Source organism: Centrocercus urophasianus, unplaced genomic scaffold (assembly GCF_019232065.1).
Source record: "Centrocercus urophasianus isolate 14NV4802_14NV808 unplaced genomic scaffold, USGS_Curo_1.0 seq_21, whole genome shotgun sequence".
Taxonomy (NCBI): domain Eukaryota; kingdom Metazoa; phylum Chordata; class Aves; order Galliformes; family Phasianidae; genus Centrocercus; species Centrocercus urophasianus.
Window position 1 is genome coordinate 12,326,054 of NW_024884767.1, and position 26,680 is coordinate 12,352,733.

At 37.9% G+C, this 26,680-nt stretch overlaps 1 protein-coding gene across 2 annotated transcripts in view; it reads left to right on the forward strand.

Annotated features, from left to right (window-relative positions):
* SYK (spleen associated tyrosine kinase) overlaps positions 1-26,680 on the forward strand; it is a 45,493-nt gene that overhangs the window by 13,727 nt on the left and 5,086 nt on the right. The window contains exons 4-13 of one of the 2 annotated variants that reach the window (XM_042823071.1): positions 6,883-7,021; positions 8,844-8,925; positions 10,707-10,753; positions 14,110-14,178; positions 20,745-20,838; positions 21,494-21,671; positions 22,747-22,956; positions 23,362-23,551; positions 24,854-24,994; positions 25,241-25,353. In XM_042823071.1, coding sequence (XP_042679005.1) covers positions 6,883-7,021; positions 8,844-8,925; positions 10,707-10,753; positions 14,110-14,178; positions 20,745-20,838; positions 21,494-21,671; positions 22,747-22,956; positions 23,362-23,551; positions 24,854-24,994; positions 25,241-25,353 — 1,263 coding nt within the window. The remainder of the gene's footprint in view (positions 1-6,882; positions 7,022-8,843; positions 8,926-10,706; positions 10,754-14,109; positions 14,179-20,744; positions 20,839-21,493; positions 21,672-22,746; positions 22,957-23,361; positions 23,552-24,853; positions 24,995-25,240; positions 25,354-26,680) is intronic. The other variant, XM_042823072.1, reaches the window with a different exon arrangement.

Here is a 26,680-nt window from a genome sequence, read left to right on the forward strand (position 1 = left end):
ATAAGAAAAAAATTGTTAAAAGTTTGTGCAGCCAAAATTTCCTGTTGTCATAGATTCACCTCCTCTGAACACTTCTTTCAGTAGCGCTGAAAAGACTGATGAAAGTAGTCAGCACATAGTACATTACCACCAGCACAGCAATGTCATTCCTTCTTTTCATTCCCTTGTTATTTTTCTCATCTCTGTTACTATTTTCTGTCTATAGATGCAAAATCTTAGCAAATTATTATTGCATCCTTTCAATCATGGTAATGATCATATATTAAAACTTGCATCTTTTCCAGTTTACCTCAGGACATATTGTTTTATGTGGTCAGAGTGCTTCTCTTTGGATGAATAAAGGAAACTAGGTTTCTTTAAAAAAAAAAATAATAAAAAATAAAAAATTCCTTAGCTAACATTTCTAAAGAGCAGGTATGTGGTTTGGAATTATGGCATTTTTGTTTAGCAGATCTGACATTTTCAGTCTCCATTGTAGACCTGGTGTCTATTTTTATTATTATTTTTTTTTTATCTTAAGTATTCCTTCAGCTTCAGCTCTAAATAGAAATTACTTTCCAGCACTTTCCTCCTTCCCTTAGAGACATCCTGGGAGGCATTTCTAATGCTGTTTACAATGAGCTGTGGCAGGCATGGTCACATCTTCCTTGGGACTGATTATGTCAATGGGTATGTGACTTAGGTATCTCTGTTGCAACTCAGAAGGCTTCTTTCATGTTGGGGAGACTACTTCCTCAGTGAAAATTTCAGCTTTCAAGTTCTTTTTAGACCATGAGAAACATCTCTAGAACTTATGTTCAGCTTAGGTCCTTCTTAGTACAGCAGTATTATACTTCTGTATAGTACAGCAGTCTATACTTTTGCATCTGCAGGACAAATGCTATTAGCAAGAACATTACAAGAACATTAATTGTTCTTGTATGAGTTGCCTATGTGGCAGGTGTAGAGCTCAGTAACCATTTAGCTGCGGTTGACTCCTATGCTTCTAGGGAAAAATCAAGGTGACATCATTCACTACTTCATAATTCAGCAAGAGAAGTAGGCTGTTGGTTATTTGTACTAGAAATCTGTTTTCCATTCTTCTAGCTCTGAGATCAGATCAGAAGACTAGAGACTGATAGGAAATAAAAAAGGAACTGTCTAATTCAGAGACATTTTCTGCAGTTTTGCCTAACATGGGCTTGCTAAGAAAAGGAAATAAACCACTAGTTTGTAAGCTAACTGAACCAGGAGGTGCAAAATTATAGTGAATGCTAGAGAGGCGCATTGTTTTAGATTTCAGGCACAACAATCATAATTTTTCCTTACCAATAACAGTGCATGTTGGAATCTTCTTTACATCTGTGGACTGAACACTGAGAATTTTTCTTGTGAATGTAGCTGCTCGAGGACTTCTTTTTCACACTGATTGAGACACTCAAGCCTAATAGGTGACTGAAGGGTAAAATTTAGAAATATTTACTATCTGAACAGTCACTTGTTAAGCGAGGAACTGGAGGGCAGACACAGAGAATAAATGGAAACCAGATTTTGAAAAGTTGTGGAATTGATCAAGGCCACAGGTAGGCCTGAAATAATGCTGGCATATTACAAATATTAACTTCTTTATTTTGGAAAAGACAGTAAGTTTTAGGAGGCTGTAATACTTCTGTATTTTCTTTTTCAAAGCCTTTTAAAAAGTAATCACATCAGAAATCTCCTGTCTTTTTGTTGCAGCAAAAGCCATTGCAGGGGTCTCCATGAGACCACATCTAATCCTTAGACTCCTAGCAGTTTCTTGCATCACTACAAGATTATTAAATCCAGATGTTTATACACAATAATTATGGAAATACTTGAAAAGATTTCTAATTGCCTTTCAAAATGCCCTAAATAGCATCATAAATCTATAACTGCCACTCATTCAAGTTGCTGGAAGAGTTCTGAGCTATCTGTGAATATATTGCTAAAGAATTTTCAGAGGTCTTTTTAAAGTTTTTGTCACACCTATTCACAGGAATAAGTGCTTCTTTGAGTGCTATAGAGTTTGTTTTCAAATCCAAATACAGAAATCATGACATGACATAAAATTGGAAGATGTGCCCAATTTTTCCAAAAGGAATACTTATGAAAAAGATTGCCATTCCAGCTGCAGAATTTCGAAGAATGGAAAGAAAATATAATGTCCCTTAAATGAGCTGAATAGCAACTCAAAACAGAGGATTTAAATTAAGTTTCAAACCTCTGTTGGCTTCATAGCATTACTTTTCATGCTGTAGAGGACTCCAGCTCTTATCAGAATTTTGATAAGCGTTAGTTTTTCACTCGACCTTATCTGGTAGAAAGTATAATTACAGAATATGGTGATCAGCATTGTCTGGATGATCACAGATAATATTACTGGTTTTAGTGCTATTATTAATAATGTTAGTATTATCAATGTGAGTGCATATGTACATGAACTATTAGAAAAATGAACTATTAGAAAAAAAACTATTAGAAAAATTTGGCTAGTAAGTACAGACTAACAGTATAAGAAATAGTAGCTTTCCCTGCAATTACAACTATTCAGAAATATTCAGAAATACTGTTAAACATGAAAGCTCATCCTTAAGGAAAATGTGGCTAAGACATTACAGAATTAGCAGATTACCCTCTATAAACCTTTTATATCAGTCCACAGCCATATGTAATTCATATAATATATGAAAAGTTTAACATTATTTTAGTGTCATAGAACCATCTTTAATATGTATTTAAACATTCTAAAGCATACAGGACTGGTGTAGATCATGTAAGTGGATCACAGCACTACTCAGAATGGCACCTCATGACCTCTAGGGACCAAGCTGCCTCTAACAAGTCAGAACAGTCAGCACTGTTACCAGCGATTTGAAGTTCTGAAGTGCAGTTATCTGTAAGCCATCACTTCTCTTTTTTCTGAGCAAAAGACTTGCTCAGACTTTGCAACACTTTGCAACATTTTGCAAGTGTTAGTGATACCTGTAGCTTTTTGTATTTGTATTACTCTTAATATCTTCCTCTGGGCATTTGCCACTAAGGGGTGAAAGGAGCAAGGTGGGCCACTTACCTGATCTTGTAAAGCATTTTTTAAGTGCATCTGCCCTTACTGTGTTTGTATCCATAGTTAGAACTGGGCATGGTTACATAAGATAAAATGTGAGCAAAATAGACAGTGATGATACGGTCCTGCTTGCCAAATTGTTCCATCATTTTGCAGAAAATCTCAATACTCTTACAAGGAAATAAAATTTTGCGTTCCATTTTCAATAACAACAGCTTGTGGCTTGAATTTTGAAGTATGCTGACATCAGAAGGCTGCATGTTGTCCCTGCCTATAGCAGGGGGTTTGGAACTAGATGATCCTAGACTAGATCCTTCCAATCCAAACCATTCCATGATTCTATGATTTCTGAAGTGGTTTTTAATATGTTCTTAGAGAGGGGAGGAAATGTGATTTAATAGAAGACTGCAGTCAGTCCATTTTCACCTTTGTGTGATGCTCTTACAGATTACATATTGTCCTCAGATTTGCAGTGTGTTCAGTGTGGTGCAGATTTTTGAAGTGAAAATGAAGAACAGTGATGTGAATAACATTACAAGAAAGATGATCATAAGGACAGGCAAGCAGGGAATGGCTGTGTCTGCATGTTTAGTGGAGAATGTCAGTATCTTTGGCATCAGGGAAGCTGTTATTGCTGAGAAGACGAAACAGTACCAAGAAGAAACTTGCTTATGCCCTTGGATGTATCAGTGACATTAATTTCATACCATTCCTAAAGCAAGCATTTAGCTAATTGCTTTCCCTTATTATTCTCTTCTAGAATGCTGTCTTTTTTTTTCTATATGGTCAGTGAGACATGTTCAATAGTATTTTTTAATTTTCTTTTTACCCTCAGAGATTCTTTCATTCATAAAGAAAGATCATTTGGCTTTTCATGTGAAAGCAAAAAAAATTGAGGCAAAAATTGTTGTGGTTGTTTCCCAAGGAAGACATAGACTCCACCAAAAGAAAGGATGTATAGCTATTTACAGAACTTAGAATGATATTCTAAATAGTAATTGCTGTTTGGATTGCAGACATAAAAGCATAAGAAATACCCAAGCATTGATCTCAGGAAAATTAAAATCAAAGTTATTTTGCATTGCATTGTGTAGCAATTTGAGTTTCTCCATTACTTCTAAAATTCCTGTTTTGAATATGCATCAAAGCAAGTATCAAATGCTTTAATGCTTCTCTTTATTATATCTGTGAATTTGGATTTCCACACATTGAAGTTGTTATGTTTTCAGGCTTATGTCAGTGTGTGAAAGGGCTGTGTTGTTTATTCCCTTTATGTTATTTCTTTACTCTCTTTATGTTTTTATTCAGATTTATAATTAGCTATGATGGCATGAAGGGCAAGAATGCTTGATATTTCACTGCTGGCTTCTTTCTTTGTAAAAATACTTTAAAAAAATGATCTTTTTTTAAAGAAGATTTTTTTATTTCATTTTGTATTCAAGAGTGAAAAATATCATGCTTAACTTCAGCGCACATCAAAACACATAGTACGGTTTTAATTTTTGGATTTTTTTTCTGAATGTACTTGAACTCTGTGCTCACTTTATATAGAACCAAATTTGCATTTGAGAGAGCCCCCAAAACTGATGTGATGACTGTGAGTAGCTCAGTCAGCATCAAGATAATGTGGAAATACTGATTTTCATTTGAATAGGTTTCAGACTTTCATCTTGAGCAGCTATTTTATTTGATTCAGTTTTTTATGATAAATGTAATATTCTGGATTCTCTAAATTGAGCTTCAGTCCTAGATGGCTAGCCTAACCTATGCAGCTGTTATCACAGTCTACAAGACCGTGATAAAACTGTGAAATCTGTCCTGTGATAATAAACCGAGGAAGAAAAGTTTTCAGTTTGAACTGTAATGATAAGTTCTGTGGGAGCACTTTTTGAATAACTAAGTGATGTGATTGCCAAATTCAGACTTGGGAAGTATTTTGTAGTTTAAATCTGTTTTGTTCTTCAGACGTGTTTTGAAAGGTATAAGTGTCTTCTTTGCTAGGAGCAGCTCAAAAGAAGACAAAGCAAAAGTCATTCTTCATTTTAGCAGAACCTGTTGTTCTCCACTGGTCAGTAAGCACAGGAAATCAGCATGCTGAGAAAACACCTGCATATCATGAAAAACCACAATGTGTTTCAAGTTGCTTTGGAAACAGCATGCAAGTTACTTTGGTTTCAGAAAAAAAGAATCTCTACTTCCCTCTACCATTAGCTGGTGTCTTGTTCACATCTTCAGCAACAGAAATCACTCTTCATGAAAAATATTTGCATTGGGAGTAAAACAGAGTTTTAGCTCAGAGTTGAGAGACTGAGGAACAGAATTTAATGCTTGCTTTTTCTGGATAATAACCGCTGATGTATATAGTGACAAATAAAGTCAGTTTCAGCATAAAATCTGAGATAGATGTAATTGACTTCAGTGGTCTTTCCTCTTGCAAAAAACAGGATTTTGTAAATACTCTTCTCAATTCTGTCTGAGCAGCACTTTGAAAATCTTGAGCGCCATTCAAATCTGGGCTCCATTGATACGGGAAATTACTGAGCTGCTCCAGTGTCCCACACTGCTTTAGCAAATCAAGTGGTCAAGTAGGCCACTCCATACCTTGTCAGAGCTGATCAGTATAGAATCACAGAATGCCATAAGTTGGGGGAGACCTTAAAGATCGATTATTTTCAAGCCCCCTGCTGTGGGCATCAGTGGGGAGCATGAAGAGGAAAGGAGGCAAACTCAATGGAGAGAGAGAGCACCTTTCTGTGCACACTGAAAATGGGAATGTAGGTGTTGCTGAATCAGGGCTTTTCATAGGAGAAAAAAAATATTCCAGAAAAGCTTCAGCTAACTCTCCTGCTGTCTCAGTACTGTTGTCAGCAGCAACTGACCGCATGCAGTTTAAAGTAAAAGCTGCTGTCTGAACTAAAATAATGCTAGGCCAACTGTGGTGGAGCTAGTAGCAAATTCTTTCTTACTCTAGATGCAGTCACAAGAAGGCATCTTGTTTCAGTGTGAACTAGCCCTGAGTATACAATTGTTCAGCACAGTAAAGACATCTCAGATCTTCTGAAAGCAGGATATCATCCTGGATACCTATGAATTTTAGGGAATTATTTTGTATTATATGCAGTTATTTCTCCCTAGTGGAATTTAGACATGATCTGTAAAAAAATACTGTGTGAACTTTCACATGAATTCTTTGTGAAATCAGAAACAAAGCGTTATTGTCTTTCTGGAAATTATAATTAATGATTACAGAAATGTACAGTTTTTTTCAGTTACAGAAGCTTATTACAGAAAAAAAAAATTCCCATTGTATATATTCCTCATTACCTTCTTCTAGTATTTTGCTTTCTACCCTTGCAGCCATCTGTTAATTTCGAAAGAGAATCTTATTTTAATAAATACACGTATCTATTGTTTTTAGTATTTTTTTGGGATGGGATTGAAGTATAGCTTCTTACACAAAATGGATTTCCATGGGCTTTGTAGGTCTGAATGCAAGAGCTTTTTAAGTGCTTCCTAGCTCAGAGAGCACAGTGTACACTGCACAGTGTTCTGTAGCTGCCTAGCACAGAGCTCCACATCATGGATTTTCTGTTGACTTTTAAGAGAAAAAAGAGAAGCATTACAGAAGTCTATCTGAAAACAAATGACACTAAGAAATAAATGAATGGTTTAACAAAATGTCTTCTGAAATTGCTGTGCAGGCTTTGCTGTTTTATAATTCAAAAGCTTAAAGGAAAAGGTGAATTTGAAAAGCATCTTCAACTCAACTCCTCATTGATAGTAAAGAGTAACCCTAAAATTCTCTCTTAATCCTACAGAATTCGAGAAAGGGACAGCAATGGTTCCTATGCCCTGTGTCTGCTGAATGATGGAAAAGTACTGCATTATCGTATTGACAGAGATAAGACAGGAAAGCTCTCCATACCAGATGGAAAAAGATTTGACACCCTCTGGCAGGTCTGTTAAATTTGAATCACTTGAGTGTCTGTCATCACGTTGCAGTTTTACCCAGTTAGGCAGTCTCATTTACTTTGCTGTGCTTCAACTGTCTTTAGCTAAACAGCAGCATGTTAAAGCAGTTTATTTGTACTCCTTACAACTTTTGTGGTTTTCCTACACAAATAAAATGTTCATTAGTGGAGAAAGCTAAGTAAATGTAAAGATTTCAATCATTTTTAAATGGTGATGCGGCAGCTTCACTGAGTTTTAAACTGCTGTAATCATTATTCAGTTAACTGGACATTCTCTAGAACAGAAGACTAATTTCATTTGTAAGAGACATACTGTATACAATAACAGTTATGCCAGGTACAGTGTTTTGCTTATGTCCTTTGTAATAATGTAAGCAGAATTTTAAGAAACACGTGGGATGATTTGGCATGCTGTATACATAATGCACTATTAAACTTTGAAATTCCCTACTTTTTAGACTGAACAAACGTAGTTTATAATCATTACCACAACAAGTTGTCTGAATTCTATTAAAAATAAAACAGTTGAGAACTGGATAGTTAACTATGCCATAGTTGATAATAAAACTGGAGAAATAATTGGATAGGTTGAAGAAGCTAAAGGAAGCCTTGAAGAGTTCTATATCCTTTCTTAAAACTTTAGTTAAAAAAACGTGAGTCATAAATTTAAAAAACAAGTTTTTACCTGTGCGTATTAACTTCTAGCATTTCTTGTAAATATCCTGCATATCTGTTGAGTTATTGGAAATTTTAAGCAGCTTGCCTAATGTTCAAGTTTTTTGAACATCTCCATTTTTTTCATGTGCAGACCCCCTCCTTCCTACCCAAATGCACTAGTGCCAAAATAGGAGTCATGTTCCTGTGATGTAATGATGAAAAGCATGGATAGAATAATACAGGAACACAAAAATCCACAGCTACTGGGGCTATATATATGTGTTAACTGTTTACATACCATTATAAGCCTAAGGCCAAAGAGAGCATCTTTCAAACAAAAAATCTACAAAAAAAACCCACCACCACAAAAAAAAAAAAAAAAAAAAAAAAAAAAAAAAAAAAGATGAAACTCAGGTGTTTAAAAATAAATTATTTATTTGGAGCTTAGAAATTGATGTTAATATAGCCAGGTGGAGAATATAGCATCTCACAAATCCAGTTCTTGGATTGGGTTCCAGATTCAGCCACAAAATCCCTTCAGAAATACACCTGTCTGCTAGAGAAAAGTAAAGATGGTCTAAAGATACCCATAGAAAGGTTCTGGATGTGAAGATGATAAAGGGCCTGGAGCACCTCTGTTGTGAGGAAAGGCTGAGTGACGTTGATCTGTTCAGGCTTGAGGAAAAAAAGACTGAAAGGGGACCTGATCAATGTCTGTAAATATCTAAGGTGCAGGAGGCAAAGAGATGAGACTCTTTTCAGCGAAGTGTGGAGATAGGACAAGGGGAAATGGCCACAACTGAAGCATAGGACATTCAGCACAAAAAAAAAAAGAACTTCACAGTGAGGGTGATGGAGCACTGGAACAGACTGCCCAGGGGGGTTGTGGAGCTTGGAGATGTTCAAGACCCACCTGGATGCCTACCTGTGCAACCTGCTGTAGGGAGCCTGCTTTGGCAGGGGTGTTGGATCTCAAGGTCCCTTCCAGCTCCTACAATTCTGTGATTCTGTGATCATTTGGTGTAACAAATATGGATTATTGCACATAAGCACATGATTAGGAGACAGTCAATTACACCTCTCTTACTTTTTGGTATCTCCCTCTTTCTTCTTTTTCTCTTATTTTTTTTTTTTTTCTCTCATTCTGGTAGTTAGTTGAGCATTATTCATACAAACCGGACGGATTATTAAGGGTTCTGTCCATTCCCTGTCCACGACATGGCTCAGAAAGTGGTAAGTTGTTTCTATTGCTTTGTAAAGCAAAAATAGATTATTAAAAATGGGTGCATTTTTTGCATTTGCAAACTGAGTGGGTGTTGATTGTCATAGATGTAATTTAAATTTAGATTTAAAAAAAATGAAATACTAAATTTTCAAGTGAGTTGAAATCCACCAGATCATGCAGTCTGAAAGCAGATCCTGTAATTTATGGGAGGATATGGCAGCCAGATGGTCTAAAAGTAACATCAGATCAAAAATGCACTTTACTACTTCAAGTGGCACTCTGTTTTGCTTTGTCTATCTGTGCTACCAAGTTGCTCGTCCTGACACTCCTCCAACACACTTTACGCCAGGGAGATGTCAGCGTGCCAGCACTGCTGGTTAAGGCATTTGGATAGGGTGCAGTGAGACAAAGGTTTCACTGCACCTAATACTGAAGAAGAGAATCTTTAAAATGCCACCCATTTACAGTGCCTAGACGCACTTATGTCTAGGGGGATGTCTAGAGGAATCCTGAGGTCCCATGCAGTCTTGGACCTGTTTCTTCTTTAATGTCATGCGCTGTGTATGTTTACACAAATGAGATCGCATTAACTTCCTTTTTGCTGCCTTTGTGGAAGGAAGGGATGCCATCCAGAGGGACCTCAACAGGCTTGAAAGGTGGGCACGGGTGAACTAGATGAAGTTCAACATAGCAAAGTGCAAGGTTTTGCACTTGGGAAAGAGGAATCCCCATGCAGACTGGAAGGATCAGTCCTTGAAAGCAGCCCTGTGGAGAAGGACCTGGGGGTCTTGATAGACAAAAAATCTTAACATGAGCCAGCAGTGTGCTCTTGCAGCCCGAAAAGCAAATGGTATCCTGGGCTCCATCAGAAGAGGGGTCACCAGCAGGGACAGGGGTGATTGTCTATTCTGTTCTTCTGAGGGCCCATCTGGAGTACCTGTGTCCAGGTCTGGAGCCTCCAGTACAAGAAAGACAGAGAGCTGTTGGAGAGCCACAGGAGAGCCACGAAGATGATCAGGGGACTGGTGCACTTCCCCTACAAAGACAGGCTGAGGGAGCTGGGCTTGTTCAGTCTGGAGAGAAGAAGGCTGTGGGGTAACCTCATTGCAGCCTTTCAGTACCTAAAGGGAGCCTACAAAGAGGAGGGGAATCAACTCTTTGAAATGGTTGATAATTGCAAGATGAGGGGAAATGGTTTTAAGTTGAGGGAGGGAAGATTTGAGTTGGATGTCAGGGGGAAGTTCTTTGCAGAGAGAGTGGTGAGGTGCTGGAACAGCTGCCCAGAGAGGTTGTGGATGCCCCGTCCCTGGAGGTGTTCATGGCCAGATTGGATGGGGCCCTGGCAGCCTGGTTTGTTAAATGTGGAGGTTGGTGGCCCTGTGTGTGGCAGGGAGGTTGGAGCTTTATGATCCTTGAGGTCCCTTCCAACCTGGGCCATTCTGTGATTCTGATTCTGATCCTTGTCTGACTCTTCTATTTCAGAAGCAGTGCTCTCTCTATAAGAGCTGCCTTCTATTTTTCTAACTGAAAGCTAGAGCTGTGCTGGACATACTTGCTCTTACTTTTTACACTCCTTTGAGTCATTATTAAGGCAGTGCATGTACTTATGTCTTTGTGGCAGTAAGTACCATAGTGTGAGTGATGCATATTAAAGCCAGAATCTAAGAAGATGAGCTAAGAGAAATGCTGCAGTATGATTTGAAAGTAAAAAGTTGGTCTTTCATGTAAATTATTACTTTGGTACATTTCTTATCTTTTTCAGTATCTTTCACATTTGATTCTTTTATAGATAACTCTTCTTTTGACACTCGTCCTCTTCCTGGAACCCCTTCTAAGGTAGGTGGTGATGGAGCAATAAATTTAACAAGCTTATTGTCACATAATCATCTGGGAATCCTAATGTTTATACTATTAGAGTGAACTTATTTTTCTAGGGATTGTTTTATAATTAGTAGATAGAAAATAAGCCTAAAATATTTTATTATGCCTATTGCTTTCATAAAATTTTTGTACTTAGCTATTAAGCATTTAATTTTGTGAATCTGTTTTATATACACAGTGTATGTGGAAATCAGTATATTTCATGTGTAAAATAAACATTAAGGGTCAAGTACTTTAGTGACGGTATCAACACTGGGAGGACAGATACTAATGCTATTTAAAACACGTTTCAAGATATTGGCAGCTGAAGCAAAAATGAAGATTCACTTTACTGAGTAAAGCCAGATATTTCCTTACTTTGTAGTTAACATCCAGTTCTGCATGATGGTTTGATTCCTTGTGAAGTGAAATTAAAGCGAGTTTTTTCATTAACATTTTCATGAGTGAGCATGCCCATTTGTGATTATAATTCTCTGCACTCTTAGACTCCTTTGATTACAAGAGCCATCGGAGGAGTGATATGTCACGCCTTCTCATTGAGCTGTAGTTAATCTAATCTGAAGTAGGGAGTTCAGCTTAGTTGTTTCACCACTCCCTGGAGGGCCTAATCATCTGGCTTTTCATAGAATCATAGGATTGCTTAGGTTGGAAATGAGCCTCAACATCATCGAGTCAACTTAAGAATTTGCCTGCCTATCCACACCACATAGTTTACACATCGGGTCTCACCTAATGGTTGGGGACTGAGTGCGCTAGTACCTGGTCCAGAATTATATTTTGACACCAGTTTGAATGACTGGACATGAAGCAGAGACTTGAAAAGGAGATTTGAGAGCACATTAATTGCTGTCTTTGCACAACACTGAAGATTCATGAAAAGGCAGCTGTCTTTTCCAGACTGAACCCCCCGAGTTGTTACATATTATCCCTACATATCTGAGGCTGCTCCTGAGGAGGGCAAAGGCATTTTTAAACTCAAATCTAGGAGGGAAAAATAGGAGAACAACACAGGAGGCGGAGATACTGCTGTCTTGACAGTGTAGGGCTTAGTTACTTCAAGGTGGCCTCTAGCTTCATGCCTGTGCCATATGCAGAATCCAGCTACCATATTGCCCTCAATTACACTGCTGTTTTATTCTCTTTTTTCAACATTCCAGTCTGTGGGGGTGAGAGCTGAGCATAAAATCACTGTGCCTGCTTCTCTTATGGCGCCCAGCTTGTGTATGTAGAGTTGTCTACTCTAAAATCTCCTCCATAGCCACTTATCCTCTTGTCACAACAAAAATGATTGTTTCAGGTCTTCTCAGATAGGGAAATGGCTTTAAATGCCATGTAGTGTGATGTCTGGTTTTGAGAATGCATCTGAGCATGAAGCGTTTTACGCAGTTCCCCTTCCCTGGCATTTCTGACTCAGCAATCTGAAGAGCCAGTCTGTCCTCACAGCAGCAGAACCCGCACCTGTAAGCTACTAATTCACAAACACTTTACAATGCAAACAAACAATTTCAGATGAAAGTATCAATAGAAGGATATGAAAAGAAGGTCACAAAAAGAATATTACAGATTGACTGAACAGATGCAATTGGACAAACTGAGTTCCAAATACCAAATAAGAAGCTGTAAAATCTAGTGCCTGTATAAAGGCCCTCAGGACTTGACATTATGCCAGAATTTTACTGGAGACAGACACTTCATAAAATAGATCCAGTTTTTGAGTTTCTAGATGGATTTCTGCAGTTGATGTAGTCCCACATTACAAGAAAATAAAACTTCATTCAAATAAGCCAATTTAATTTATTTCACTGTTGAGTCCCCATGGACCCATCAGCAATCATATTCATATCTGTTTCTGAAAGTCAGGCACCCATTTAAAGTAATGGAATTATACAGTCAAAGTAGGTACTGTTTTTCAAATGTCCCAACGTTTGGACTTGCATCATTTATGAGTATGAATGGGATGTTTAAGCACACCAGACAGGCCACATGCATATAATCTAGCATACACACAGTTACAGTGGCAGAGCAAGCACATTCAGTTCAGGAATACTACAAAAGAAAGTAAATGGGCCAAATTCTTCCATTTTTCATCAGTGTATTACAGTAATGATGACTCTTGTGCTTTACAGGTAAAAGACTTGCTAATAAGTTATGATTATTCTTGCCTAACATAAATCAACTCAAAAGAGCAGCCAGTCTTAACAAATCCTGAAGGCTTGTTTTTTGAGGATTTTTTTGAGGAAAAGAGAGAACCTGCCTAGCAGTCACTTGAGCATAAAATCCATTACTGTGTATTCGTAAGTGCCTACTTCTTTCCACTCAGAAGGGGCCCTGGTGGTTTGTCAAGACTACATGCCTTGCTTATAAGTAGTCACAGTTGTATGAGATCACTTCCAACCCTGAATGTGTATTTCTCTGGCAAATGGTTGACATAAAGGAGCTTGATCACACCTGCATATTTTCAGAATTGAGCAGTAGTCATTATACTTAAGGTTTGCCATGATAGAAGAAAAAAAACACAACGGATAAGAGAAATAAATGTATAAAGTCAAAAAATCAAATTAATATTATTATTTAGGGAGTTCAAAGACTTCAGTTAATATTGCCAGGTTGTCATACATGAACAAATTTGTGCAAAAATTGCAACTCAACTTATGAGCACTTGCGTAGATATTTGTATATGCAGAACCTGAAATATAATGAATTCAGATTGTAAAAACAGAAATGTATCCTGAAAAGAACACAGAAAAATTACAAACCCTTATGCACAAAATCTGTATCTTCTTTTTACTTAGGTTACTTCCATTAAGTTTAAATTAAGTTGTTTTGTTAAAAAAGGAAAAGAAAAAAAAAAGAAAGAAAAAAAGAACAGAATGGAGTTTATTAAGAAGAAGTGCAAGATCCTATGTTTTAATAGTCATCTGCAGAATACAGCATGGGAGCAGCAATTTTTCAGAAGATGTGGTAGCTGTAAGAGATCAGACAGGAACAGACAATGCACCAGCAAAGTGGTAGATGAAAGTGAAACATCACAGGTGTTTCCAGTTTGCTCACTTCAGCTAAGGTCTCAGTGCTTTCTCTCATAAGGCATATGCACAGATTCAAGATGGTTAAGAATATTACAGTTTAAATCAATTTTATTGCTAAGATTTCACATACTACGTTTGTTTGATATTTCATACGTGCACTTACCAGACACGTATGAGAAAAATGTTGGGAGTGTTTTTTTCTTGTATACTACATGCGTTTTGTAATATACCTTTAGTAATTTTTCTGGCACATTTACTGTTCCTCTTTGACATTGTGGTTTCTAGAGTTGGGCAAGAGGTGGAATTATCTCAAGAATCAAATCGTACACCTTTCCAAAGGCTGGCAGCAAAAAGGTGCTTTATACAGTCTTTTTAGGTTATCAACTGAGTTAAAAGGACTTACACTTGGCTAATTTCACTCTTCTTTTTTTTTTTTTTTGCTTGCTATTACTAAATGTGTGTCTTGACTACTAACAAACAGATTGTGCAGGTTTTGTAAGCTGCCTTCTTTACAAATCATCTGCACAATTCCAGCCTTAATTCTATAGAACTAAACAATTTCTAAAGACGTTTTGAAAATTGGGCTATTTTGAAGCAATTTTTCACATCCCAAAATGTAGAATTAGTACTGTTCTCAACATGTCTGCAAAAAATCCATGAGGGATAAAATAAATTTCACAGAGTAGTCACTTAAAAAAAAAAAAAAAAAGAAAGTGACATTTCTAATGGAAAATATAATTCCTAGAAAATTGGCTTGTTCACTAAACTTTGACAGAAGACATTCAGGGACACAGTTTGTTAATAACAAACACAAAATATATTCCTACAGAACTTGTGCACAAATCTTGTTATGCATTGAAGTTAATTACATTTAAACAAGTGTAAGGTGTTGCAAGACCAAGGAGAATGGGAAAGGCAATGTGAGGGAGTCGAAGGAAAAAGTCTGGTGCTAGTAAAAATGTTCTGTGGACAGAAAATCATGCTTTTTAATAGTTGGTACACTTGTGAAGCATGCTATCCCTGGAGGCATTCAGGGCCAGCCTGGATGTGGCTCTGGGCAGCCTGGTCTGGCGGGTGGCGACCCTGCACATAGCAGGGGGTTTAAACAGGCTTTTTTTTATGCTAAGAATAACTTTTATGCCCCTTTTCTACCTAGAAGTAGTTCTGTGAGTCTCTTATTTTGCTGCTTACTTGTTTGTTTATTCAATGCTATTTGCTCTGTAACAAAAATGATCAACACAAAAAGCCCTAGAGATGCTTTTCAGAATGAGAATTTTTTTTACTTATACTGTATTTGATAATCCTGATTAAAATATATTAAAATATATGTCTCTGGCAGGGAGAGGAAGGTGATTGTCCCCTTATACTCAGCTCTGGTGAGACCCCATCTGGAGTACTGCATCCAGGCCTGGAGCCTCCAGTACAAGAAGGACATGGAGCTCTTGGAGAGGGTCCAGAAGAGGCCACTAAGATGATCAGAGGGCTCTATCTGATGAGGAAAGGTTGAGGGAACTGGGATTGTTTAGCTTGCAGAAAAGAAGGCGCTGGGGAGACTTCATTGTGGCCTGCCAGTACTTGAAGGGAGCTTATAAACAGGAGGGGGAACAGCTGTTGATGAGGGTGGATAGTGATAGGACAAGGGGGAATGGTTTAAAACTGAGACAGGGGAGGTTTAGGTTGGATCTTCGGAGGAAGTTTTTCACACAGGGGGTGGTGACACACTGGAACAGGTTGCCCAAGGAGGCTGTGGATGCCCCATCCCTGGAGACATTCAAGGCCAGGCTGGATGTGGCTGTGGGCAGCCTGGTCTGCTGGTTGGCGACCCTGGCACCAACCCAGGCAGGAGGGGTTGAAATTAGATGATCATTGTGGTCCTTTTCAACCCACGTCATTCTATGGTTCTATGATATATTAGATAAGAGAGTTGTGATTTGGCTTTGTTCAGAAAAATGGACAAACACGAAGCTGACTTTAAATCATTACGCCTGGTTACTTAGGTTGCTTTTCTTGCATCAAAACCTTTCAGACAGTAAAATGTAAAATTTACAATGTTATATTTTTCTCAGACTTGAAAAATATGCTGGTTCTGTGTGACTTTTTATACAATATGTATTTTTTTCACAGACTGGCTATTTAGGTGTATTTTTAGCACTCTGAACATTTTTTTTTTCCAGCTTCTTTGCTCATAAAACTGTCTTTTCTGATGAAAGTATAAGTGACCTTGTGCCACCTAGTGGCTACTGTTAAGTTTTATCCAAAGTTCATTGAGGACTTTGCTACTAAGGCCTTTGTTCTGCATTTTGCTACACAGTTTGGTTTGGCAAAATAAAATTATTTTTGTGGTTTTGCATATACGTTTGGGTTATTGCAAATCAGAATTATGAACGTGAAAAGAAATAACACTTACTGTACAGATTAATTTCATAAATACAATCTCTACCATGAAATAACAATATTTGCTGTAAAAATGAGATCTAGAGTAATTTGTGCCATTTCATTCATATTTTAAAACAAACAATAAGTAGATCTCATTCAACAAGATGCTGTCATAGTTCCTGAGGGGTTATCCTACTGTGGCCTTATCCTTAAATAGAAAGTGATGTTCCTTCTACTACAAAAGAACCTGCATTTGAGTGCAAACTCTGCCTCTTCTGCTTTCCTCTTATTGTGGATATTGCTGTGTTAGCACAGGACTGCTACATCTGTATGGCCAGTCCTTATTTAAGGAAAGAGTGGCAAGAGTGTGCATCTGAGAATTTTAACCAATTAAAATTAAACACTAGCTGAAAAACGCATTCATGGGATATAGAGGTCTAGTATGAAGACATAAAATGACAATAAAATCATAGAGTCATAGAATCTTTAAGGTTGGAAAGTACCTGTAAGAAGATCATGTATTCCAGCCATCAAACCATCCTCACCATGTCCACTAACCACATCCCTCAGTGCCACATCCACATGTTTTTGAGCACCTCCAGGGACAGCGTCTCCACCACCTCCCCGAGCAGCCTATTCCAGAGTTTCACCACTCCTTCTGAGAAGAAATTATTTCTAATATCCAATCTGAAGCTCTCCTAGCACAACTTAAGGCCATTACCTCTGATCCTAAATGACACCTGGCTTCACAGTTTACCAGTGTGCACGCCATAAGATGTTACATAACCTGTGCCATTTTTAAGGGATTTCTCTGGCAGACACTTTCCTCTTTGTGTTTTAACTGTAAAAGCAAATCCATAGGTGTTTCACTCATTCTCTATTCTGGTAAGAATGTCCCCTAGTCTATAATTTGGTTGTACTAAGGCAAAGCTCCTTTTCTCAGAAAGACCTGCACAATTAAACTTGCTGCTGTTAAAGCATAGGGCAGAAGGGACTCTAAATTGAAATAACGGTTCAAAATAAGGCAGGGGTTTTTGTACTCTTACTCAGACCACTGTACATACAAAGATAAGTACCTCGTTCCTCCATTTATAGACTGCTACTCTTGACTGCAAGAGAGAAATTCTGGCCTTTCTGCTTGAACAACTTGTTCAAAGGACTGAAGGGTGCTATGTGCCTTGGATACATAATTGGCAGGACTAAGGTTGAGAATGCTATTTGAGGTTTTCTGAGTGCTAACCAATATTCCTGTATTACTACTAGGAGCTATGAAAAGATACATTTGAAACATAAAATTACAGTTCAAACCAAAATATTAATGAAAAAGCCTTTGTTAAGCCGTTTAATTATGCTGCAAAACAGGGAATATCATTCCACAATTATGTAACTGTTAGTTAACTTAACTACCTCTAATGATATATAAGATATTATCACTTATTTCAAAGAGTAGAAGCCTTCTGAGACAAAATTCCTTCAAAAGTTTGTTAGATTTAACGTCAGTGGGCTATCTCCAGTTCATACCTGCAGTTTTATTTATAAGCATGGGAATTAATGCACTCATTTTTTAGTGCAGTTCCTGGATGTGATCATCAAATTATTTCAGATTCATTTGTTTTGCTCTTGAATTACAAAGAAGAGGAAATGTCTCTACACTTCCCATTTAAGGAGTCAACACCTTTTAATGAGAATATTTTTACCAGCTGTTCTGCACAGGTGATTTTCTACTTGTGAGACAAATGTGGTGTACATCAGTGTTGTTTGGCCAGTGAAAAATATGTCAGTTCATACACTGAGCCTGAAACCAGGGACATCTAACTACTTCTCTGGTCCTTAGGTAGTCCTAATCACATATATGGAAAATAAGGAACAGGTGATTGGTGGTAACCAGCTTGGCTTGATCAAGGGCAAGTCATGTCTGACAAACTTGGTGGTCTTTTACAATGGAGATAATTTATCAGTGGATAGAGGAAGAGCAAAACGTCATCATCTATCTAGACTTGTGAAAAACGTTTGACACAGTCCTGCATGACATCATCCTCTCCAAATTGGAAAAAAATGAATTTGGTGGGTGGACCTCTTGCTAGGCAAGGAATTGGCTGGATGGTCGCACTCAGTGTGTTGCAGTTAAAAGCTCAGTGTCCAAACAGAGATGGGTGGTGAATGGTGTTCTTCAGTGTTATTTAATGTTTTTGTAAGGGTTATAGACAGTGGGATTGAGTGCACTCTCAGCAAGTTTGCAGAAGACACCAGGCTGAGTGCTGCAGTTGACACCCTAAAAGGAAGAGGATGCTATCCAGAGGGACCTGGACAGGCTTGATAGGTGGGCTGGTGCTAACCTCAAGAAGTTGGCCACAAAGATGATGAGAAGGGTACAGCACTTCTCCTATGAGGACAGGCTGGTAGAGCTGGGACTCTTCAGTTAGGAGACGAGAAGGTTCCAAGAAGACCTTATAGTAGCCTTCCAGTACTCAAAGGGGGTCTGCAGGAAAGCTGGGGAGGGACTTTTTGTAAGGGCAGGTACTGACAGGATGAGGGGAAATGGTTTTAAACTTGAAGAGGGTATATTTAGTCTGGATATAAGAAGGAAATTCTTTACGGTGAGGGTGGTGAGATGCTGGAACAGGTGGCCCAGTGGGGTTATGAATTTATCCGTCCCTGGAAGTATTCAAGGCCAGGCTGGATGGGGCTTTGAGCAATCTGGTTTAGAGGGAGTTGTCCCTGCTTATGGCAGGGGTTGGAACTTGGTGATCTTAAATCTCCCTTCCAAGCTAAACCATTCTAGTATTCTATGAGAGCATATGCCCTCTGTGTTTTTTAAGCTTGAGGGATTGCCCAGTGCCTTTTGAACTTCTGAAAGAGTTTCTGCCTTGCTGTTCTGCAATATTTAGATATATTTATCTAATTTAAGTGATTTTTTTTTTCATTTTTTTTCTTTTTCTTTTGAACAAAGCATGTGACCTGTGCTTCAAATAGAGTTATATTGAGCCTTGGAAGTGCAGATTTTAAATTGCAGATTTGGCAAGGTTTTGCTACACTAGAAAAACAGGAGTAGGAGAAAGAATGAATCTTGTTTCTTAGCATTCTTCTCCTTGTTCTTGAAGTTGGCTAATCAGTTTTATCCCTGACCTATGTCAGAATTGTATCACTACTCTGCTGGCCTCCCGGACAGTAAATTGCCTTTTCAACACTGTTCCACAGGACTGAATAAGGCCAGTCAGAAATTTTACCATCTCTGATGCCACCACCACACCCATCCCAACAAATCAGAATCTTGCGGAGTTTGTCTCCTTCTTCTGGTTTGCTGTAAATTCCAAGTAGCAAAACCTCTTCTGCTTCATCCACTTGAGCAGATCATGTTTTATGATTTAATTTTCTCTACCTCCTGGATCAAAAAGCTTCTTCCAATTGATAAAATGACAATAATTAACTCCTAGACATTTCCCAAGCTCTGTTTCTCATTACTTGAAAACCACAACTACTTCAGGAAGGAATTGATGCCACAGAAAGCTTCAGTTATTAAAGATAAATAAATAAACATTTGGATATTTGAAAAATAGCCCTATCCAGGTTTTTGCAAGTACAATATATTTTTATTTCTTATGAGAACTGAGCAACTCTTATTGGTGTCTGAACCTGTGTTTTTGATGCCCTCCTTTGGGGAGCATGAAATCATTCATCACTAAAGTTTTTACATTGTGAAAGGAACTGAAGTACTGAACTGAAAAAGTAATTTCTGTAATTTTCTATTCTTAGAACTGCTCTCTTCCAGTTCACAATAAAATAGAGCAAATAAATTTCACTCTTCTGTACTTTATTGTGTAAGAGTCATCCTTCCGGCCAGCGACTCCAGAATGAGCAGACTTCTGCTACAGTCATCTATGTGCTTCATAGTGAATCAGTTGTTCAAATATACTAGCGATCGGGTCATTTTCTGCTTCCTCAGACTAGAAAGACAAACAGACTACTCTATGATATTCAGTTATTCAAACTTAGTAAATTTTCTTTTACCCTCTTTTCTTTCAATTGGATTTTCTTTGTAACATCCATGAGATAAACAGGGTTTTTGGGATTTTTTTTTCATTCATTCTGGCAGTTCCTCTGTGGCCCAGATATGGTGAGAGATAGCTTGGAGATAACTTGGAGGGAGGAGAAAGACAAAAGGGAAAAGAGAAATTAGATTTATAATGTTACATGGCGGATTTATAACTGCATATAAATTTAACATCTGCAGGATAAGATTTGTGCATGACCTATTCCAGTTACTTCTCGCAGATTTACTGTTTTGAAATATTTCCTGTAACTTCTTGAGATGCAGCAATGTGTGTGTTATTTGGCCTGCATGTTTACTCAAGCAATAACCTCAATAATTTAATAAGCTTTTTTTTTTTTTTTTTTTTTTTTAACCTCTGTCTTACTCTTTGATTCTCACCTGTGTTTCTCTTGCAATCATGCCATAATTTTCTGGGAAAAAAAAAAAAAAAAAAGAAAAAGTTTTTAACTTACTATATTTTGCTCAGTTTAAAAATTCTATTTGTGTGCTACAGCTCCAGGCACCTATTGGTCCCCCATCTGATGACCAAACACCTTTTAATCCTTATGTACTGCAAAGGGCAAGAGGTCTAATAGAAGCAGAGAAAGGTAGGCAAAAGTTTATTACGCAAATACCACCTTTTTTCTTTATACAAGAGCTCTTACCACAACCCATATTTCTTCTTTACTTGTATTTTATGCCATATTGTTTATTGGCATATCGCTGTCACAGCTCAAGCCCGATGTCAGTGTCTATAATAAAAGTGATTTAACAGGAATCCCTTTTTCCATGTAGAAGTTGGAGGTTTATTACCTCCTTGACTCTAAAAGCTGCATCCTTGCCCTTCATAAAGAGAACTGTGCCTCACTGAATTCACACTGCCAGTCTGATGCCTAGGCTTTAAGAAAGCTGCAAATACTGCAATTGGAGTGAAGAACTGTTTGAGAACTGAAGTGAACTGTTTGAATGCTGAAGTGCTAAGGAGAAGAGCATGTCTTTAACCTTCCTTCTGTGAAGGAACATCCTTGTTTCACATTAAGCAATTGCTCAGAAGTGAGAACATGTCACCATATAAAAATCACTCTTTTTGAGAATGTTCTAAAGTGTGTGTAGTTGGACTGTATGAGGTTTTTTTATAATGCTTTCTTAAGACAAATACAAAGATGCAGCAGTTAACACTGAGCATGGGTATGTTGAATATAGCACCTGTGCAAGCAGCATAGTCTCACATAATCTCTTATTTGTTTATTCCTTGAACTGCAGGTGATCAGAGAGAGGCCTTACCCATGGACACTGAGGTTTATGAAAGTCCGTATGCTGACCCAGATGAAATTAAACCAAAAAATGTCACTCTTGATAGGAAATTGTTAACCCTAGAGGAAGGAGAACTTGGCTCTGGCAACTTTGGCACTGTAAAGAAAGGGTTCTATAAGATGAAAAAGTAAGTGTTTCCTTCTATTTCCAGGAAATGCGGCATAGTCACTGCCCAGCTGTTATTTTTGTCTTCAAAGTGGGGAAGTGCCTCCTATCATTCTATGACTCTGCTATCAGTTACAGTAGAGTAAGAAGCTCTGTGCCTTTCTCCAGAAATTGTGTGGGCATTCATGTGACTGGTCTGCACAGTCTCTCTGTGTGAGATAGTGTAGAGAGCCATGTACAGCTTGCCTGTAGCGAATGGATTCTCACCTAAAATAGTATGATGAATACCTGTTTCATGAAGCTGTAACGTTGATTTTCAAACAGACAGAAGATGTTGTGGCCTTTCTTATCATGGAGTTACAGTAGGAACATACCCTGTTTATACTGGCAGAAGTCAAGTCACCTGACTATTCATGCATCTTCATAATAAACTGTTACCAGTATGTTGCTTAAATGGAAGCTTATGTATATGCTTTCACAGATTAAAGCTGGAGGCAGTTCTTTAACCCAGATTTTCAGAATCAAGGAGGAATTTTCATTCTCCGGTATTTTCTGAGGGAATTTGAAGGGCTGTAGTTTTGTTTATCAGTAGTTGTTCACATTTAAGCTCTGTCATCTCATCGGTGCTGTAGGTTGCAGGAGGAGACTTAGTTTCTCAGCAGGTGGGAGCACTTGCCTTGGGGCTTTGCAAGTGCTGCATTGTCTGAGGTCCAAAACACATCAGTGCTGAGAAAGCCCTTATAATTTTTCCTCTGAGGGCTCTCAACATAACAGATACCTTTTTGGAAATCTTTCCACTTTCATTAGTTAAGACTAATTAGAATGGGAAGGATAATTTTGTTCAGTGCCTTTGTTTTCAGACTTGTTTAGACTTTTTAACGATTACTTCTAGTTTTCGTTCTCTCCATTTTATTTCTTTTGCTTCTGATCATTTGGTAGAGAGTTATTCCCATTGCAGTCAGATTGCTTCCTGTCCAAGTATTCAGTTCTATCTTTTATCACTGTTTGAACTATGTGTGCAGAAACATAACTTGGAGATTGTATAAATTTACATGCAGATTTTTCAGCAACTAATCCCAGGGGATTCTCTTTTGCAGGGGGGCCAAGCCAGTGGCTGTAAAAATTCTTAAGAACGAGAGTAATGATCCAGCCATAAAGGATGAGTTACTGAGAGAAGCAAATGTAATGCAGCAACTGGACAACCCCTATATAGTCCGAATGATAGGTATATGTGAAGCAGAGGCCTGGATGTTAGTAATGGAAATGGCTGAACTTGGGCCACTGAACAAGTTTTTGCAAAAAAATAGGTGTGTAAGCTTTGATTCCATTTCATAGTATTTATCCAAAGGGGTAGAAAAAAACAAGAGGAAGGTCTTTTTATCTTATGTAATAATTAGCTATTATAGATAATCTTCACTGGGACATAATTATATTGAAAATGTCTCCTAAATGTCAAATATTTTTGTAAGATAGTGCATTTTGAATAAAAGAATTTTTGGATGTTCTTTATGGATACGATCACAGTTTATTGATATGATCAAGACATTCTTATGTTGCCTGTTCTAATTAAATCTTTGTTAACGTAAATGGATCTTGTTACTAATATATTTTATATATGTATGTAATGTGTGCAAACAAGTTTGTGTTTGAACTCCTTGAAAAATAATGAAAATGAACTACAGACCTCTTAAAGACTCAATTATGATTTTCAGGCACATCACAGAAAAGAATATAACAGAACTTGTACATCAGGTTTCCATGGGGATGAAATATCTGGAGGAGAATAACTTTGTACATAGGGATCTGGCTGCAAGGAATGTACTATTAGTCACCCAGCATTATGCCAAAATCAGTGACTTTGGACTATCTAAGGCTCTTAGTGCTGATGAAAATTATTACAAGGTAAGATTTGCACAAGTTGTCAAAGCTGTTTACTAATATAGCCTAAGATTTTTTTTTATTTAAGAGCCGTTGTGTTTAAAAGTTGAAAGGAAGAAATACACTAAATATTTTATAGTCTGCTAGTAGTAATCATGAATTTTCAAAGTGTGTGATCAAAGTTAAGAGATGAATAGGGAGGGAAAAGCTAGTCCCTTATTTAGTTATTTCTTTGGTAAATTTACCATTAGAAGATTGAAATTTACTGTGGAAATGAGATATTTCCTTCCATAGAAGTTGAAACTATCTTTGTTGCAAATACTAATTTTACACTTGGTTTGCATCATGTCAAAGGAAAATACAGGTTGGCAATCTGTCTAACTAAATAACAGAATGAGATTTGGGGAGTTTGTCGAAGGGGTACAGGTGGGAAATAATCATTTGACGTAGGTAAATTTTGTTCAGCTTTATTTTAAATTACCACAATCTTTGTGCAGCAAAAGATACTAAAATAAGTGCCACATTTAGTGAGGTAAATGGGAGCTAAAGCCTTGATAGTGTATGCATCTCCTTTTCCTATATATTGCTCTTGCAGTTAAAATTATTCTATCCTACTGCCTTTTCTTTCATCAGTTGTTTAAAACCAGTAAGCCAGACCATGAAATATTGCAGAGGAGGAGCAAGCACATACTTCCCTCTGATGACCTTCCTATGGGAACAGTAACTGCTGCCAGAAAAGGCAGCAGCATCTTAAATCACCTCCAGCTTGCCTAGATTGTCAGGGGGTTGAGATCTGGTGTCAAAGGCTCATTCCGTTCACAACTGCAAAAAATGCTGCAGGGTTATCTCAACAGATATAGCACTGTGCCAATATGGTCTGATGTTTGCACTCTTGTAGCACGTTTAGCATGATGTCATCAAATTGCAGTTTGTCACAAAGCAGTTACTGTGCTCTGAAATAAAGCACTGACGTAATCTGAAATAAAAGCTCAAGATTCCTCCTGGCTAAGTTGGTATCTCTTTTGTAAGAGTTGAAAAATCTTTATTTGACAGAGCTTAACAAACACATCGCTAGGTCCTTTAACTAAGCTTTGCTTTACCACAGCATTAATTCCAATGCTTTATTTGAGTTTGGGAGATTAGGAACAATTTTGTAATGGTATTGAAGAAGCTGCTGCCAATTTCTCTAAGGCAGACTATATCAGAAATGCTAGTATGAACACATGAAAATCCAAGTAAAATTGGCTTCTGTGAATATGAGCGTTGTTTACCACTTGCTACTGTCTCAAGTCTGCTTCTCTTATTTTCTGTTATTCCGTATTTTAGGCACAAAGTCACGGAAAATGGCCAGTCAAGTGGTATGCTCCAGAATGCATGAATTTCTACAAGTTTTCTAGCAAAAGTGATGTGTGGAGCTTTGGAGTTTTAATGTGGGAAGCATTCTCTTATGGGCAAAAGCCCTATAAAGTGAGTAATTCTTTCTGTCAGTTCTTTTAATATAAAAATGTAGAGCAAATTCAAACCATCACCTATTTTTCCCTGCGTGGAAGGGTTGCTACAGGTCAAATAAGGCTTTAGAACCCATCTGTTCTAACAGACAAGTCAAAGGACAGCCCCCAGTTCAACTCCAAACTTCTCTTTGTTTTATACTATACTAACATGTACTGTAAATCATATGCAACTCAGAAGACTGCTCTGATCATCCTATTCCAGGGAATGAAAGGCGGCGAAGTTGCACAGATGATTGAAAGAGGAGAACGAATGGAACGTCCTGAAGCCTGTCCAGTGGAAGTCTATGACTTAATGAAATTATGTTGGACGTACAAGTGAGTGTGATCTCTTTCTTTTAATAGTGGTATATTTTAATCTACATGGTTGGTAGCTAGAAAGCATGAAATAAGAATATTTCAAAGCATATTGTATCAACTAGATTTCAGCTTACAAGCAATCTGAAAAGGTAGGAGTCAGTTGTGCTTTCAAAAGAGAACAATGTGAAGTAATGAGTATAGTACAGGAACCTGATTCTGCACAGATGATCTATTTTTTGCTTGAGCAAAAATATACAAAAAAATTGTGTATCATCGAAAACAATTTATTCCATTAAAAACAATTTACTCCACCAAAAAGTCAGTCTGACGTATTTAGAAAAGTAAGTTTGAAATTAAGGAAACATTTTTCTTTCATTTCATTTTGATTTCCAGGACAGAAGTTTCAAAGTTCTGTTGTCAACTTATTCATTCTATGTCTCAATTTTTCTTTTTTCTTTCAGTTTTTTTCTTTCCAGTTTTTCAGTTTTTCTTTTGATTTTCTCCCTGAGTCTCAACAGTAGTTCCCAGCTTATCCACACCAGTCGTCTTCCCCCACGGCTCGCCTTATGGCACTCAGGGACAGCCTGTTCTTGTGCCTTTACGATTTCCATCTTGAGGAGCATCCAGGCTTCCTGGGCCCCTTTACCCTGGAGAAGCAACTCCCAAGAGACCCGCGCTACAAGCGCCTTCTTGGAAGTTCAAGAAAGTAGTTTTGCTGGTCACTCTTTTGACATCCCCAAGAATGGAGAATTCTACAATTCCATGGTCGCTCTGCCCAAGACAGTCCCCAACCTTCACTTCTCCCACCAGTCCTTCTCTGTTAGCGAAGACCAGGTCTAGTAGAGCACCACCCCTGGCAGGCTCTCCTGCCAATTGCATAAGGAAGCTATCTTCCACACAATCTAGAAACCTCCTGGACTGCTTCCTCTGTGCTGTGTTATATTTCCAACATATATCAGGGAAGTTGAAGTCTCCCATGAGAATAAGTGCTGGTGACCGTGTGACTTCCACGAGCTGCTCATAGAATGCTTTGTGCAATTCTTCATCCTGATTAGGCGGTCTGTAACAGACCCCCACCAAGATATCACCCCTACAGCCATCCCCCTGATGACACTCAACTATATCATTCTCAACCCCAAGCTCTTCAACCTCAAAACAGTGTTTAATATAAAGGGCCACACCACCACCCTTCTTTCCTCATCTATCCCTTCTGAAGAGCTTGTAGCCACCTATCACAGCACTCCAGTCATGTGAGTGGTCCCACCATGTTTCAGTAATAGCAACAAGGTCATAATTAGCCTGACTCACATTGCATCCAGTTCTTCCTGCTTGTTGCTCACGTTGC